Genomic DNA, 17,500 nt, shown 5'->3' with positions numbered 1-17,500 from the left:
TTTTTGAACGCGTACAGAATCTTGGATTCCAGCATCTGTGCTTCCATCGGCGGCGCGTGAAACGCTGTAGCATAAGCAGCCACCGTGGGACGCAGGGACACACAAATAGGATCCGGGTGGGTGACCGTCCAGCGAAGGGCCAATCGATAAGGGGTAGGGGGGGGGGGGGGTGGAACATGGTGAACATCCCAGCGCTTGAGAAAGAAGTAAAAATCTTGGCTTTTGCAAGAGATCAGGCACACTTACATCACGGAATGGAAGCTACTAAAGGTTTGCTACAAACAGTCGATCCATATTTTTACAATTTCAGAGAGAGCTGCTTACAGGTAAGTTTGAGTAATTATAGGAAATTATTAAGTACATAACCGCGGTTTTCCGATTTCTGACACCTTTGACTTTATACTAAGTTAATTGTAGAGAGAAAGAGTACGATGTTTAATCACTACAACATATAATTGCTTTATCAGTTACTAGTTATTGGGTACTGATCGCTACTATCACTATTTTATTCATGCTTACTACTCATTTTTCATCAGTTTTATAGCCCTGCCTACTGAGGTATGTTATACCAATGAATAATGGTAACAAACTATATGTATATATACATATACATACGCATGTATACATATATACATACACAAACATTCCCGTATTCACACAAACAGATTTACAATGTACATATACGTACATACACATTACATAATATTTATATAACCTATGTATATATTTATATATGTACATATATATATATATATATATATATATATATGGGTAGTGTAGCTTTTATATATACATATAAATATACAACATATATTATCTTTATATATATATACAAATAAATATGTATAAATGCATGTACATACATAAAATATATGTATATATACATATACCCACAGTATAAATATGGATAAAAAAATATACATGTATGTGTGTCTCTGCATATGTGTTTGTATACATATACACATACAAATAAATTAATATATTGATAAATTATATATATATGTGTATACATATAGATAAATGAATATATTTATACATATAAATAAATGAATATATGTATATATATACATACACATACAAATATACAGATTAATACACAGACACATATTTAGAAAAAGTAAACTCAATAGAGTAAAAGGAGCCAAATAATGTTCCTGAAATAATACCAGATAATTCCTAATTAACTGCGTTGCTTGTCTTTTTATGCGATGAAATTTCTTTGACTTAAAAGTTTAGATTATTTTTCTTATTTTCGGAGAAGTAACTGCGACATAGTTAAGTTGCATCTTACTTCTGTTTCCCTCTCTCTGTATATAATGAGAGAAATTGTGGCATAATTTTAAGCTTCATTTTTGTTTCTTCTTAGGAAAAGAATAAACATTTATTTTTACAACAATTTTATTATCGAAATAGAAAAGGCCATCCTTTTGTGGCTAAGATGATGGTGCGGTCATGGTTTACCCTCCATATCCTAAAAGTGATAAGAGACACGTTATTGAGTTGAAAGATACATTAACAAGGATTACTGTCAGCTCAAAACAAGACAATGTAGAGTACAATATTTTACCTCCAAATCCACGGCCGAATCCTCCGCGTCCGCCTCCGAATCCTCCGGAACCTCCACCGAAGCCTCTGTGTCCACCTGTAGGAATTGGCGGAGTTTGTTAAATGCTTTGGCATCCGATGCGCTTCAAATATTTCCACTGAATTGGTACCTTCTCTTATGATCACAAGATAGACTCAATTTTCGCAGACTTACTCAGCTCTTATTTTCCGTTCAAACGATAAGAAACATTACCTCCAAATCCACCTCCGAATCCTCCGCCGCTGAATCCACCAGATTTTCCACCGCCAAATCCACCAGAGTGTCCACCAAATCCACCTCCGCCGAAGTGACCGGCGGCGGCGAAGGCGACCACGAGGGCCAGGACCATGACGGTGAACAGTGCGCGGACCTGAGTGAAAAAAAATATTAAATTATATTTTAATCCACTAAGAAAGTTTTTATAATTTTACTATATGAAATAAAATTTACTAACAATTTTCACACACGAATAATAAGGGAGGCGAGACAGAGAGTGAAAACATAAAGAGAGATTGGTAAATGTAGAGATAAATAACGAGAAGGGGATAAAATACAGTTCTTGTTGACAAACCATGTTTAGTGTTGAGACGTTGAGAGGCAACTGCCAACACGCTGTAGGAGCGAAGGCTTTATACTCCCTCAGCCCAGGAAAACCGAGAAACCAGCGACCTTCGAGTCACTCCACGGAAATATTATCCCAACAGGGAAAATAATGAAGTAATTTTTTTGTGGATGGAAAGATCATGAGTCACACACACACGCGTAAGTCTGTATCAAGACGAATTCGGTAAATTTAATTATTTTATAATTACTATTTTACATGTTGCCATTATATACATACGCACAATGTATATATATACATATATATATATACATACACATATATGCATATATATACATATATATGTACATTTGCACATGCATATATATATATATTTATATATATAAAGTATATAAAAAGAAATATAAGTAATCCTTTAACTTCTGGATGCCTTACTTTTATGTGGCTAGATAATGTTGAATACTCAAAATACTCATCATATGGACAGTAACTACAAGGCATATATTCAAATGGTCTGTCATTGTACTGAAACACTCCTTCGATTCTATACAACTTGTGGACATGGGAACACCACAGTGATGATGTCTTACTAGTGCAAAACAAAGCGAACACTTATGTAAACAATAAGAGAATTCAAGTCGTTCAGCCGGTCACGTGAAATAAACTGTGCTGCTGGGCTCTGGCGACATTGGTAGGGTACAATAACGATGTGCTGTCGCACGCCATGTGAAATATTCGCGATGCAGAAGAGATACAGACATACATGTACATAACCTAGATGTATGGGAATAAGGTCATGTGCTACATTAATAACTTTCTGGTGTCACTCGTTTTGTTAATTTCAATCGATTGGAAAGAAGTTTTTGAACGCGTAAAGAAATTCCGATCGTCAACTTGAAAAGATGGCGAGCACGCTTTCCGCATTGGATCTCGGTGTGCTTCCTTCGGCAGATCCAGAAAACGGGCAGGCGCATTGAAATCACGGAATGCAAGTTCGGAAAGGTTTTCTACAAGCCGCCATATTTTTACAATTTTAGAGAGAGCTACTTGCAGGTAAGTGTGAGTTATTTTAGGAAATAATTAAATACAGAACGTGTTGGAAACATGTGTTGAAAATCGTCAACCGCGGTTTTTCGAATTTTGACACGTATGGCGCACAGTCGTCCATGGTTAAGATATAATCTTTGAATATAAACTAAGTTGATTATCAAGAGAAAAAGAAAACCATGTTGAATCACTATAGCATATATTTGTTTTTTTTAGTTACCAGTTATTGGGTACTGATCACTACTATAATTATGTTACTCATGTGTAGGTTCTTTCTTCCTTGAATGATAGATCAGCTCGTTTCAGTCTCATTCTAGGTTTTCTCGATACTATATGCATCAATTATTTAGCAATATTCAGGGTAAGAAATATACACAAATAAAATAACACCATATATTCAAAATAAATAGTATTTCACACAAAAATATCGATTCTTATTTTAGTTTTTGTTCGTCGTCTTAGTATCTGTTGTGACGCGTCAGGAAGAAAAGTTTACCACTTCCTCTTCACTTGTTACACGAACTTATTTTCTTCTTTCAGCCTCCAGCATAAGTCATGGATTTTGTGCAAAGAAAAAGGCTGGAAAGAGATTGCAGACATGAGTTATGTATAACACAGTCCTATTCGCACTTCCACATTGTAAATATGGCCTTATTAGTAACTCAATAGTATACAGGAGAGCACCGTGACCTATGCTAGGTGTTGGAGGAAAGACACGCCCCCTTTACTTGCCCAATCACAACAACTCGGGAAAATACCTCAGGGCATTCGTATAAAGAAAAGGGAGATACTTACAATTTTCCTTCTAAAACCTAACACATATATATAGAAAAAATCATTCTTTATAATCTTTATATATCTTGTATAAAGGGGATTTTATATACTTGGACCAATCACTATAGCATATATATATTTTTTTAGTTACCAGTTATTGGGTACTGATCACTACTATAATTATTTTACTCATGCTTACTACTTAATATTCCTTTGTTTTATAGCCCTTCCTACTGAAGTATGTTATACCAATGGATAATGGTAACACATTATATATATATATATATATATATATATATATATATACTCCCACAGTCACACATATTTACAATGTACGTATATGTACATACGCCGTACATAATATCTATATAACGTATATATATATATATATGTACATATATATATATGTACATATATATATATATATATATATATATATGTACATATATATATACACACACATAAGTTACAGATATGTACTGTATGTGTACATAAAAGCATGCACATACGTATATATACAGTATATAGATATATATGTATATGTATATGGACGATCTTGCTTCCATACATACATATATATGTATATATATATATATATATATATATATATATATATATATATATATATATACCTATACAGCATATCTTACATTTACAATTCTAAGTGTATATAAATACATATATATGTATATATATACATATATATATATATATATATATATACATAAGAGATAAATGCATATATGCATGCACATAAAATATATGTATATAAAGATATACACACAGTATAAATATGGATATATAACTATATACATGTACATATATGTATGTATGTATATTTAAATTAATATATTCGTATATATATGAGTTGTTTGTATACATACATATATATATATATAAATTAATGTAAGGACGTGTTTATATATAAATGAATACACAGATACATGTATTTAGAAAAAGTAAATTCAACAGAGAGTAAAAGGAACCAAAAAAAATGTTTCTGAAATAACACCAAATAACTCCTTTTAGACTGCGCTGGTTATGCTTGAATTTTCCTGCGATGAAAATCCTTTGACTTAAAAGTTTAGATCATTTTTCTAGTTTTCAGAGAAGTAACTGTGATGCAGTTTAAGCTGCATCTTCTGTCTCTCTCTCGCTATACAGATAATGAGAAAGATAAATTGTGGCACATTTTAAGCTTCATTTTGTTTCTTTTTAGGAAAAGAGTAAGCATTTATTTTTATAACAATTTTATTATCGAAATACAAAATGCCATGTTCTGTGGCCAAGATGGTGGTGCGAAGTCACGGTTTACCCTCCATATCCTAAAATGATAAGAAACACGTTAGTAAGTCGAAAGATAAAGTAACAAGGATTACTGACAGCTCAAAACAAGACAATATAGAGTACTATACTTTACCTCCAAATCCACGGCCGAACCCTCCGCGTCCGCCTCCGAATCCTCCGGAACCTCCACTGAAGCCTCTGTGTCCACCTGTGCAAATGCCGGAGTTTGCTAAATGCTTTGGCATATGATGCTCTTCGTAAATTTCTATTGAATTGGAACCTTCAGTAATTAGAATCAGTTTTCGCAGAGTACGACTTACTCAGCGCTTATTTTCTGTTTAAACGATAAACATTACCTCCAAATCCACCTCCGAATCCTCCGCCGCTGAATCCACCAGATTTTCCACCGCCAAATCCACCAGAGTGTCCACCAAATCCACCTCCGCCGAAGTGACCGGCGGCGGCGAAGGCGACCACGAGGGCCAAGACCATTACGGTGAACAGTGCGCGGACCTGAATGAAAACCATGATTTCAATCCACTTAGTTCCTATGATTTTAAGAACCTGCTTGTAGAAATTTACTTTATGAAAAATATTATAATTCCTCACAATTTTCACACACGAAAAATAGGGGAAATTATAAATTGAGATAGGTAAATGTACAGATAAGTAGAATGGGATAAAAATACAGCTCTTGTTGACAAACCATGTTAAGTGCTGAGACGTTGAGAGGCAACTGCCAACACGCCAGAGGAGCGGAGGCTTTATACTACCTCAGCCCATGGAAACCGAAAAAAACAGCGACCTTCACTTCTGTCGAGTCACTCCACGGAAATCTTATCCCAACGTGGAAAATAATGAAGATATTTTTTGTGGATGTAAAGATTATGAGTCACACACGGGTAAGTATGTATCAAGACGAACTTGGTAGATTTATTTATTCTAAATGTTGTCATATATATACACAATGTATATGTATACATATATAAATACAAAAAAATATGCATATGAATATATAAGTATATTTGTATATGCATGTATATATTATATATGAAAAATTAATATTATTAATCCTTTATCTTCTGGATACCTGACTTTTTTGTGGCTAGATAATGTTGGATGCTCTAAATACTCATCATATGGACAGTAGCTACAAGGTATATATTCAAAAGGTCTTTTATTGTACTGAATCACTCAGTCGATTGTATACGTGTGGACATAGGAACTCCATAGTGATGATGTCTTACTAGTGTAAAACAAAGCAAACACATTTGTAAACAATAAGAGAATTCAAGTCGTTCAGCCGGTCACTTGAAAGAAAACTGTGCTGCTGGGCTCTGGCGATATTGGGGTACGATAATGTTGCACGCCACGTGAAATATTCTCGACACAGAAGATATACAGACGTACATGTGCATAACTTAGATGTATGGGAATTAGTTCATGTATTACGTTAATAACTTTCTGATGTCACTGTTGTGTAATTTATTAATCCCTATCGCCTGGAAAGAGGGTTTTGAACGCTTAAAGAAGGTCCGCATTTCTCATTGGATCTAGGTGTCTGTGCTTCCTTCGGCGGCGCCTGAAAAAAACTGTGTCATCGCAGCCATCGGGGGACGCAGGGAAACACAAATAGGAACGGGAGGGTGATCGTCTAGCGAAGGGAGGATTGCGAAGATCCATAAAACGTGCAGGCGCAAGCCGCCGATCCATATTTTTATAATTTTGGAGAAAGCTGTTGTGTAATTTTAGGAAAATAAAATCTAATACAGAACATGTTGGAAACATGTGTTAAGAATCGTCAACAGCGGCTTTTCGATTTCTGGCACGTATGGCCCTCGGTCGTCCCTGGTCAAGATAAAATCTTTGAATATAATTATAAAGAGAGAAAGAGAACCATGTTGCATCGCTATAAAATATATTTGTGTTTGCAGTTACTAGTTATCGGGTACTGATCACTACTATCATTATTTTACTCATGCTTACTACTCAGTATTCCTTTGTTTTATAGCCCTGCCTACTGAGGTATGTTATACCAGTGGATAATGGTAACACATTATATATACATATACTCCCACAATCAAACATATTTACAATGTGCGTAAATATAAATATACAATACATAATATCTATACAACTTATGTATATATATGTACATATATATACATAAGTTACAGATATGTACTATATGTGTACATATATACATATACATATTACCATATCTACTCATACGTGAGTAATGATAACGAGGTTTTACACACACTCCCCGTGGGCACTCGGTGGAATATCTGAAGTCAGATATACTGAGGTATATATATATGAAAGTTGGAATAATGCAATTCCGCATTGATATAGATACATAACCGAGTGCCCACGGGGAGTGTGTGTAAAACCTTGCTATCATTAGTCATGTATGAGTAGATAGGTAATGTCTATGGAGCTAGTTAGATCCTAGTTGCATACTCATTTTAGTGGGTCGTGTGGCATGGTTGGTTAAGTACTGGCCCTCCGGTCTCATACCCGGAGTGACCTAGGTTCGAGGCCAGGTCAGGGAGGATTGTTATATATCTATATCAATGCGGTATTGTATTATTCAAACTTTCATATATATACACCTCAGTATATCTGACTTCAGTTACGAATTTCTAAATCAATTTCCACGGGGAGTGTGTGTAAAACATATACATATGTATACATATATACAGTTTATTTATACATACATATATATATATATATATATATATATATGTAGGTGGATGATCTAGTTCCCATACATATATATACATATACAGAATATATTACTTTTACAACCCTATGTGTATATAAATATATATGTATATATGCATACACATGCATAAAATATATGTATATATAGATATACACACAGTATGAATATGGATAATCTCAACAGAAAGTAAAAGGAACCCCAAAAAATATTTCTGAAATAACACCAAAAATCCCTTTTAAACTGCGCTGGTTGTCATTTTATGCTTTAATTTTCCTGCGATGAAATTCCTTTAACATCAAAGTTTATATTATTTTCCTTATTTTCGGAGAAGTAACTGTGATATAATGTAAGCAGCATCTTCTGTCTCTCTCTCGCTATATATATAATGCGAGAAATTGTGGCATATTTTTAGCTTCATTTTTGTTTCTTCTTAGTAAAAGAGTAAGCATTTATTTTTATAACACTTTTATTATCGAAATACAAAATGCCATGTTCTGTGGCCAAGATGGTGCTGCGAAGTCATGGTTTACCCTCCATATCCTAAAATGATAAGAGACACGTTAGTAAGTCGAAAGATAAAGTAACACGGATTACTGACAGCTCAAAACAAGACAATATAAAGTGCTATATTTTACCTCCAAATCCACGGCCGAACCCTCCGCGTCCGCCTCCGAATCCTCCGGAACCTCCACCGAAGCCTCTGTGTCCACCTGTGCAAATGCCAGAGTTTGCTAAATGCTGTCGCATATGATGATAAATTTCTATTGAATTGGAACCTTCAGTAATTAGAATCAGTTTTCGCGGAGTACAACTTACTCAGCTCTTATTTTCCGTTCAAACGGTTAGAAATATTACCTCCAAATCCACCTCCGAATCCTCCGCCGCTGAATCCACCAGATTTTCCACCGCCGAATCCACCAGAGTGTCCACCGAATCCACCTCCGCCGAAGTGACCGGCGGCGGCGAAGGCGACCACGAGGGCCAAGACCATGACGGTGAACAGTGCGCGGACCTAAATGAAAACCACGATTATTACATTTCAGTCCACTGAGGTCTTGCTTTTTCAAGAACCTTGTAGAATTGTACTATATCAAAATGTATTTTGATTTTTACTAACAATTTATACACACGAACAAAAGGAAAAGAGAGAAAGACCGTGAAAAGCATAAAAAACATAAGGTAAATAACCAGATAAAAAGAGACAGAGAGAGAAAAACTAGATCTCTTGCTGACAAACCATGTTAATTGTTGAGGCGTTGAGAAGCAACTGCCAACACGCCGGAGGAGCGGAGACTTTATACTCCCTCAGCCCAGGGAAACCAAAAGGTAGCGACCTTCACTTCTGTCGGATCACTCAACGGAATTCTTACCCTAACGTGAAAAATAATGAAGATTTATTTTTCTTTTCTTTTTCTTTTTTTTTGAAAGATTATGAGTCACACACACGCGTAGTCTGTATCATGGAGACGAATTTGTTTTTTGTTTTTTGTTCAATATTGCCATATTGTATATTTACACACACACATATATACATTTATACATATATTGTATATTTACACATATATGTACATATATACATATATTGTATATTTACACACATATATACACATATATACATATATTGTATATTTACACATACACACACATGCATAAAGTATAAAAAGGTATATCAATAATCCTTTAACGTTTGGATGCCTGACTTTATTTTTTTTATTTTTTTTATTAAGCATTGGTATATGGTGTGGCTAGCTTATACTGGATGCTGGATATACTCATCATATAGACAGTAACCACAATGGATATATTTAAATGTCTGTCATTTTGCTGAGTCATTCAGTCCATTCTACACATCTTGTGGATATAGGTGCTCCATAGTGATAAAATTTTATTAGTGCAAGAGAGAGCGAACACATATGTAAACAATGAGAAAATTCAAGTCGTTCAGCCGGCCACGTGAAAGAAAACTGTACTGCTATGCTCTGGCGACATTGGTAGGGTACGATAACGATGCGTCCACGCACGCCGCTTGAAATATTCTCGATACAGAATATATACAGATAGACTTAGATGTATGGGAATAAGTTCATGTAATACAACAATCACTTCTTGGTGACAATATTCTCGATTGGTTAAGCCCTATCGCTTAGAATAACGTTTTCGACGCGTAAAGAAGTTCCGATCGTCAGCTTGAAAAGATAGCGAGCACGCTTTTCGCATTGGATCTCGGCGTCTGTGCTTCCATCAGCTGCGCGTGAAAAGCTGTAGCATAGGCAGCCACCGTGGGACGCAGGGACACAAAAATAGGATCCGGGAGGTTGATCGTCTAGCGAAGGGAGTAAGGATTGCGATGCTCTATAAAACTTCTGTCGAACTCTCTGCCATCCGGGTTAAAATCGTCGTGTTCTTCATGTTGGTTATGACGTAGCCAATTGATTGAGGGCGATGCAACATGAAGAACACCCCAGTGCTTGAGAAAGGCCGAAAAAGTCTCGGCTTTTGCGAACGATCGGGCACACTAACATCACGGAATGGAAGCTTGTAAAGGTTTTCTACAAGCCGCCAATCCATATTTTTACAATTTCGAAGAGAGCTGCTTACAGGTAAGTTTGAGTAATTATAGGAAATAATTAAGAACAGAAACATTCTGAAACATGTGTTGAGAATCGTCAACTGCGGCTTTTCGAGTTCTGACAGCAGAGAGAAAGAGAACCATGTTTAATCACTAGAACATATAATTGTTTTATCATTTACTAGTTATTGGATACTAATCACTACTATCATTATTTTACTCATGCTTACTACTCCTTAGTTTTATAGCCCTGCCTACTGAGGTATGTATGCCAATGGATAATGTAACGAGCTATATATATATGCGTATACATATACATATACATTTATACATACACAAACATTCCCGTATTCACACGAACATATTTACATTGTACGTATATGAACTTACGCATTACATTATATCTATATAACTTATGTATATATATATATATATATATATATATATATATGTATATATATATATATGGTAATTTAGCTTCCCTACATATATATGCATATACAGCATATATTATCTTTTCAGCCTATGTGTATATAAATACATATATTTATACCCACAAATAAGTATATGTATAAATATACATATGCATGCACATACATAAAATAAATGAATATATACATATACACGGTATAAACTACTGATAGATAAGTATATATATGTGTGTATGTGTTTGTGCGTATATGTGTTTGTATACATAGAAATAAATGAATATATATACACATGCGTATATATATGTATCTGTGTGTGTGTATATGTGTTTTTGTGTGTGTATATATACAAATAGATAGATGAATACACAGACATATATTTAGAAAAAGTAAACTCAACAGAGTGTAAAAGGAACTAAACAATGTTTTGACATAACACAAGATAATTCATTTTAGACTGCACTGTTGTCCTTTTAAACTTGAATTTTCCTGCGTTGAAATTCCTTTGACTTAAAAGTTTATATTTTTTCTTGTTTTCAGAGAAGTAACGCTGAAGCTGCATCTTACTTCTCTCTCTATATATACATATAATTAGAGAGAGAAATTGTGGCATATTTTTAGCTTCATTTTTGTTTCTTCTTAGGAAAAGAGTAAGCATTTATTTTTATATCAATTTTATTATCGAAATACAAAATGCCATGTTCTGTGGCCAAGATGGTGGTGCGAAGTCATGGTTTACCCTCCATATCCTAAAATGATAAGAGACACGTTAGTAAGTCGAAAGATAAAGTAACAAGGATTACTGACAGCTCAAAACAAGACAATATAGAGTACTACATTTTACCTCCAAATCCACGGCCGAACCCTCCGTGTCCGCCTCCGAATCCTCCGGAACCTCCACTGAAGCCTCTGTGTCCACCTGTGCAAATGCCGGAGTTTGCTAAATGCTTTGGCATATGATGCTCTTCGTAAATTTCTATTGAATTGGAACCTTCAGTAATTAGAATCAGTTTTCGCAGAGTACGACTTACTCAGCGCTTATTTTCTGTTTAAACGATAAACATTACCTCCAAATCCACCTCCGAATCCTCCGCCGCTGAATCCACCAGATTTTCCACCGCCAAATCCACCAGAGTGTCCACCAAATCCACCTCCGCCGAAGTGACCGGCGGCGGCGAAGGCGACCACGAGGGCCAAGACCATTACGGTGAACAGTGCGCGGACCTGAATGAAAACCATGATTTCAATCCACTTAGTTCCTATGATTTTAAGAACCTGCTTGTAGAAATTTACTTTATGAAAAATATTATAATTCCTCACAATTTTCACACACGAAAAATAGGGGAAATTATAAATTGAGATAGGTAAATGTACAGATAAGTAGAATAGGATAAAAATACAGCTCTTGTTGACAAACCATGTTAAGTGCTGAGACGTTGAGAGGCAACTGCCAACACGCCAGAGGAGCGGAGGCTTTATACTACCTCAGCCCATGGAAACCGAAAAAAACAGCGACCTTCACTTCTGTCGAGTCACTCCACGGAAATCTTATCCCAACGTGGAAAATAATGAAGATATTTTTTGTGGATGTAAAGATTATGAGTCACACACGGGTAAGTATGTATCAAGACGAACTTGGTAGATTTATTTATTCTAAATGTTGTCATATATATACACAATGTATATGTATACATATATAAATACAAAAAAATATGCATATGAATATATAAGTATATTTGTATATGCATGTATATATTATATATGAAAAATTAATATTATTAATCCTTTATCTTCTGGATACCTGACTTTTTTGTGGCTAGATAATGTTGGATGCTCTAAATACTCATCATATGGACAGTAGCTACAAGGTATATATTCAAAAGGTCTTTTATTGTACTGAATCACTCAGTCGATTGTATACGTGTGGATATAGGAACTCCATAGTGATGATGTCTTACTAGTGTAAAACAAAGCAAACACATTTGTAAACAATAAGAGAATTCAAGTCGTTCAGCCGGTCACTTGAAAGAAAACTGTGCTGCTGGGCTCTGGCGACATTGGGGTACGATAATGTTGCACGCCACGTGAAATATTCTCGACACAGAAGATATACAGACGTACATGTGCATAACTTAGATGTATGGGAATTAGTTCATGTATTACGTTAATAACTTTCTGATGTCACTGTTGTGTAATTTATTAATCCCTATCGCCTGGAAAGAGGGTTTTGAACGCTTAAAGAAGGTCCGCATTTCTCATTGGATCTAGGTGTCTGTGCTTCCTTCGGCGGCGCCTGAAAAAAACTGTGTCATCGCAGCCATCGGGGGACGCAGGGAAACACAAATAGGAACGGGAGGGTGATCGTCTAGCGAAGGGAGGATTGCGAAGATCCATAAAACGGGCAGGCGCAAGCCGCCGATCCATATTTTTATAATTTTGGAGAAAGCTGTTGTGTAATTTTAGGAAAATAAAATCTAATACAGAACATGTTGGAAACATGTGTTAAGAATCGTCAACAGCGGCTTTTCGATTTCTGGCACGTATGGCCCTCGGTCGTCCCTGGTCAAGATAAAATCTTTGAATATAATTATAAAGAGAGAAAGAGAACCATGTTGCATCGCTATAAAATATATTTGTGTTTTCAGTTACTAGTTATCGGGTACTGATCACTACTATCATTATTTTACTCATGCTTACTACTCAGTATTCCTTTGTTTTATAGCCCTGCCTACTGAGGTATGTTATACCAGTGGATAATGGTAACACATTATATATACATATACTCCCACAATCAAACATATTTACAATGTGCGTAAATATACATATACAATACATAATATCTATACAACTTATGTATATATATGTACATATATATACATAAGTTACAGATATGTACTATATGTGTACATATATACATATACATATTACCATATCTACTCATACGTGAGTAATGATAACGAGGTTTTACACACACTCCCCGTGGGCACTCGGTGGAATATCTGAAGTCAGATATACTGAGGTATATATATGAAAGTTGGAATAATGCAATGCCGCATTGATATAGATATATAACCGAGTGCCCACGGGGAGTGTGTGTAAAACCTCGCTATCATTAGTCATGTATGAGTAGATAGGTAATGTCTATGGAGCTAGTTGCATACTCATTTTAGTGGGTCGTGTGGCATGGTTGGTTAAGTACTGGCCCTCCGGTCTCATACCCGGAGTGACCTAGGTTCGAGGCCAGGTCAGGGAGGATTGTTATATATCTATATCAATGCGGTATTGTATTATTCAAACTTTCATATATATACACCTCAGTATATCTGACTTCAGTTACGAATTTCTAAATCAATTTCCACGGGGAGTGTGTGTAAAACATATACATATGTATACATATATACAGTTTATTTATACATACATATATATATATATATATATATATATATATGTAGGTGGATGATCTAGTTCCCATACATATATATACATATACAGAATATATTACTTTTACAACCCTATGTGTATATAAATATATATGTATATATGCATACACATGCATAAAATATATGTATATATAGATATACACACAGTATGAATATGGATAATCTCAACAGAAAGTAAAAGGAACCCCAAAAAAATATTTATGAAATAACACCAAAAATCCCTTTTAAACTGCGCTGGTTGTCATTTTATGCTTTAATTTTCCTGCGATGAAATTCCTTTAACATCAAAGTTTATATTATTTTCCTTATTTTCGGAGAAGTAACTGTGATATAATTTAAGCAGCATCTTCTGTCTCTCTCTCGCTATATATATAATGCGAGAAATTGTGGCATATTTTTAGCTTCATTTTTGTTTCTTCTTAGTAAAAGAGTAAGCATTTATTTTTATAACACTTTTATTATCGAAATACAAAATGCCATGTTCTGTGGCCAAGATGGTGGTGCGAAGTCATGCTTTACCCTCCATATCCTAAAATGATAAGAGACATGTTAGTAAGTCGAAAGATAAAGTAACAAGGATTACTGACAGCTCAAAACAAGACAATATAGAGTACTATATTTTACCTCCAAATCCACGGCCGAACCCTCCGCGTCCGCCTCCGAATCCTCCGGAACCTCCACCGAAGCCTCTGTGTCCACCTGTGCAAATGCCGGAGTTTGCTAAATGCTTTGGCATATGATGCTCTTCGTAAATTTCTATTGAATTGGAACCTTCAGTAATGAAAATCAATTTTCGCAGAGTACAACTTACTCAGCTCTTATTTTCCGCTCAAACGATAAGAAAAATTACCTCCAAATCCGCCTCCGAATCCTCCGCCGCCAAATCCACCGGATTTTCCACCGCCAAATCCACCAGAGTGTCCACCAAATCCACCTCCGCCGAAGTGACCGGCGGCGGCGAAGGCGACCACGAGGGCCAAGACCATGACGGTGAACAGTGCGCGGACCTGAGTGAAGAAAAACATCAAATTATATTTCAATTCATTGAGTGAGTTCGTATAATTTCAAGACACTGCTTATAGAATTTTAATATATCAAAAAGTTAAATTTATTACTAGCAATTTTCACACATTAAAATTAGGGATATAGGGAAAGATATTGTGAAACATAAAGAGAGACAAATGTACAGGTGAATAGAGAGAGCGGCATATAAATACAAACCATGTTGAGAGTTGAGACGTTGGGAGGCAACTGCCAACACGCCGAAGGAGCGGAGGCTTTATACTCCCTTAGCCCAGGGAAACTGGAAAGGCGGTGACCCTGGGCTCCGCTGAGTTACTCCACGGAAATCTTATCCTAACGGGAAAAATAATAAAGTGATTTTTTTTTTGTGTGTGGCCGGAGAGATCATAAGTAACACACACGCGTATATCTGCATCATAAGACGAACTTGATAAATGTACTTTCCATTTTTCCATTACATACACACACATGTGTGGATATATATATATATATATATATATATATATATGCATACATATGTATATATATGCATATTTGCACATCCATGTATAAAGTATGTAAAGAAATATTAGTAATATTTTAACTTTTGGAGTCACTTAGTAGATGTCACTGCGCCTCACCCTTGTTTTGGAATTTGTTTACAGAAGGAATATTTCAATAGATTCTGGAGAAAAAACATCCTTGTTGCTTCTTCCTTTATTCTCCATAACTGATGTTTATGTTTATCCAAATCTTCCATGGCAGTACTCGTAACAACTCTTAAATTAATAATGATAATAATAATCATATAAACTCTTAAACTAATAATAATGTGCACAGTCAACTCAATTGAAGCACACATTTGAATGCTAACTTATAACATATAACATTATACTAATGGGATAAATAAAGTTGTACAACAAATGTAATTTACCTCCTAACCCCTTCAATGGGGCTTGGTTCTGCTAGGCGACCACAGCTGCCGTTGAAGTAACAACCAAGTTTCAACAACCATCTGTGTATTCAACTTTAAAACAATCTTAAAACATTTTCATTCTCCTTTTCTATTTTGATTGGGCTGCTACAGTTACAGTAGATTCTATACATGTGGACATAGGAACTTCATAGTAAGGATAAGTTTTACTAGTACAAAACAAAGCGAACACACATGTAAACAATGAGAGAATTCAAATCGTTGAGCCGGTCACGTGAAAGAAAACTGTACTGCTGGGCTCTGGCGACATTGGGGTACGATAACATGTGCTGCCGTCCGCCCCATGAAATATTTTCGACGCGAAATAGATACAGACATACTTTTTCAATTTCAGATGTCATTACTCTTGCTTTGTTAATCCCTATTGCTTGGGAAAAAAAAAAAAATGAACGCGTACAGAAACGACGGCGAGCACGCTTGAAAAGATGGCGAGCACGCTTTTCGAATTGGATCTCAGCGCCTGTGCTTCCTTTGGCGGCGCGTGAAAAAAATGTAGCATAGGCAGCCACCGAGGGACACAAGGACACACAAATAGGATCCGGAAGGTTGATCGTCTAGTGAAGGGAGAAGGATTATGAAACTTCATAAAACCTCTGTCGAACTTCTCCGATCCAGTGTTGACACTGGGAGCCATCTGGATTAGGATTTTCGCGTTCTTCATGTTGGCTTCGACTTGGCCAATCGATTAGGGGTAGTGAGGGGGCGATAAGACACCCCAGCACTTGAGAAAGGCCTCGGCTTGCGAACTGTGGTTCGCTGTCAGATTGCAAACGGACAGGCGCAGTGAAAGCACTAATGAATGTTTTTTTTTTATAGACTAGTAGGAAATCTCGAGATAGTTTAGGAATGAATTTATATGTAGGCAACATATATTGAGAATCGTCAAGTTTTATAACCCTGCCTACTGAGGTATGTTTTTGTACATGTGGCAACAACTTCGAGTAAATAGTAAATATTTTTTATGAATGAAACGATAACCCTAGGTTCTTTGTAACAATGAGTGTGACTGATATAATATAAATAACCAATATACTAATATATATTTTTTGCAACAAACAATTTCAGGAATCTGCATTTGAAAAAC

General features: G+C 35.6%; 5 protein-coding genes across 5 annotated transcripts; all 5 read right to left on the bottom strand.

The window, feature by feature from the left end:
* Window positions 1-1,384: 1,384 nt before the first annotated feature.
* On the bottom strand, window positions 1,385-1,950 carry LOC125046784 (glycine-rich cell wall structural protein-like). Its single transcript, XM_047644722.1, has 3 exons — window positions 1,799-1,950; window positions 1,568-1,642; window positions 1,385-1,471 (listed from the first exon to the last, which is right to left on the bottom strand). Exons 1-3 carry the CDS (start codon window positions 1,932-1,934, stop codon window positions 1,458-1,460), a joined length of 225 nt encoding a protein of 74 aa, XP_047500678.1. The 5' UTR covers window positions 1,935-1,950; the 3' UTR covers window positions 1,385-1,457.
* A 3,251-nt stretch (window positions 1,951-5,201) lies between these two features.
* On the bottom strand, window positions 5,202-6,486 carry LOC125046472 (glycine-rich cell wall structural protein-like). Its single transcript, XM_047644251.1, has 5 exons — window positions 6,466-6,486; window positions 5,962-5,991; window positions 5,612-5,768; window positions 5,389-5,463; window positions 5,202-5,293 (listed from the first exon to the last, which is right to left on the bottom strand). The coding sequence occupies exons 1-5, from the start codon at window positions 6,484-6,486 to the stop codon at window positions 5,280-5,282; spliced, it is 297 nt and encodes a 98-aa protein (XP_047500207.1). The 3' UTR covers window positions 5,202-5,279.
* Window positions 6,487-8,431: 1,945 nt separating this feature from the next.
* On the bottom strand, window positions 8,432-8,987 carry LOC125046783 (glycine-rich cell wall structural protein-like). The gene is made up of 3 exons (XM_047644720.1): window positions 8,839-8,987; window positions 8,619-8,693; window positions 8,432-8,523 (listed from the first exon to the last, which is right to left on the bottom strand). Exons 1-3 carry the CDS (start codon window positions 8,972-8,974, stop codon window positions 8,510-8,512), a joined length of 225 nt encoding a protein of 74 aa, XP_047500676.1. The 5' UTR covers window positions 8,975-8,987; the 3' UTR covers window positions 8,432-8,509.
* Window positions 8,988-11,643: 2,656 nt separating this feature from the next.
* On the bottom strand, window positions 11,644-13,038 carry LOC125046471 (glycine-rich cell wall structural protein-like). The gene is made up of 5 exons (XM_047644249.1): window positions 13,003-13,038; window positions 12,398-12,427; window positions 12,048-12,204; window positions 11,825-11,899; window positions 11,644-11,729 (listed from the first exon to the last, which is right to left on the bottom strand). The coding sequence occupies exons 1-5, from the start codon at window positions 13,036-13,038 to the stop codon at window positions 11,716-11,718; spliced, it is 312 nt and encodes a 103-aa protein (XP_047500205.1). The 3' UTR covers window positions 11,644-11,715.
* A 1,819-nt stretch (window positions 13,039-14,857) lies between these two features.
* Window positions 14,858-17,077, bottom strand: LOC125046470 (glycine, alanine and asparagine-rich protein-like). Its single transcript, XM_047644248.1, has 6 exons — window positions 17,019-17,077; window positions 16,357-16,437; window positions 15,642-15,750; window positions 15,271-15,427; window positions 15,045-15,119; window positions 14,858-14,949 (listed from the first exon to the last, which is right to left on the bottom strand). The coding sequence occupies exons 1-6, from the start codon at window positions 17,075-17,077 to the stop codon at window positions 14,936-14,938; spliced, it is 495 nt and encodes a 164-aa protein (XP_047500204.1). The 3' UTR covers window positions 14,858-14,935.
* Window positions 17,078-17,500: the final 423 nt, after the last annotated feature.

Source organism: Penaeus chinensis, chromosome 39, assembly GCF_019202785.1.
Source record: "Penaeus chinensis breed Huanghai No. 1 chromosome 39, ASM1920278v2, whole genome shotgun sequence".
Taxonomy (NCBI): Eukaryota; Metazoa; Arthropoda; class Malacostraca; order Decapoda; family Penaeidae; genus Penaeus; species Penaeus chinensis.
Note: the sequence above shows the minus strand (reverse complement) of the source record. Positions and strands in the feature narration are given on the sequence as shown.

What these genes read in the sequence shown, in the direction of transcription:
- LOC125046472 (XM_047644251.1), bottom strand. Translation starts at nt 6,486, where the DNA reads ATGGAGTTCCTATGTCCACAC. An exon ending in TGGAGTTCCTATGTCCACAC is followed by an intron (nt 5,992 to 6,465) that starts GTATACAATCGA and finishes GCGTGTTGGCAG; the next exon opens with TTGCCTCTCAACGTCTCAGC. An exon ending in ATTCGGAGGTGGATTTGGAG is followed by an intron (nt 5,464 to 5,611) that starts GTAATGTTTATC and finishes GCATTTGCACAG; the next exon opens with GTGGACACAGAGGCTTCAGT.
- LOC125046783 (XM_047644720.1), bottom strand. Translation starts at nt 8,974, where the DNA reads ATGGTCTTGGCCCTCGTGGTCGCCTTCGCCGCCGCCGGTCACTTCGGC. An exon ending in ATTCGGAGGTGGATTTGGAG is followed by an intron (nt 8,694 to 8,838) that starts GTAATATTTCTA and finishes GCATTTGCACAG; the next exon opens with GTGGACACAGAGGCTTCGGT.
- LOC125046470 (XM_047644248.1), bottom strand. Translation starts at nt 17,077, where the DNA reads ATGAAGAACGCGAAAATCCTAATCCAGATGGCTCCCAGTGTCAACACT. An exon ending in ACGTCTCAACTCTCAACATG is followed by an intron (nt 15,428 to 15,641) that starts GTTTGTATTTAT and finishes TTCTTCACTCAG; the next exon opens with GTCCGCGCACTGTTCACCGT. An exon ending in ATTCGGAGGCGGATTTGGAG is followed by an intron (nt 15,120 to 15,270) that starts GTAATTTTTCTT and finishes GCATTTGCACAG; the next exon opens with GTGGACACAGAGGCTTCGGT.
- LOC125046784 (XM_047644722.1), bottom strand. Translation starts at nt 1,934, where the DNA reads ATGGTCCTGGCCCTCGTGGTCGCCTTCGCCGCCGCCGGTCACTTCGGC. An exon ending in ATTCGGAGGTGGATTTGGAG is followed by an intron (nt 1,643 to 1,798) that starts GTAATGTTTCTT and finishes CAATTCCTACAG; the next exon opens with GTGGACACAGAGGCTTCGGT.
- LOC125046471 (XM_047644249.1), bottom strand. Translation starts at nt 13,038, where the DNA reads ATGTCGCCAGAGCCCAGCAGCACAGTTTTCTTTCAA. An exon ending in GCAGCACAGTTTTCTTTCAA is followed by an intron (nt 12,428 to 13,002) that starts GTGACCGGCTGA and finishes GCGTGTTGGCAG; the next exon opens with TTGCCTCTCAACGTCTCAGC. An exon ending in ATTCGGAGGTGGATTTGGAG is followed by an intron (nt 11,900 to 12,047) that starts GTAATGTTTATC and finishes GCATTTGCACAG; the next exon opens with GTGGACACAGAGGCTTCAGT.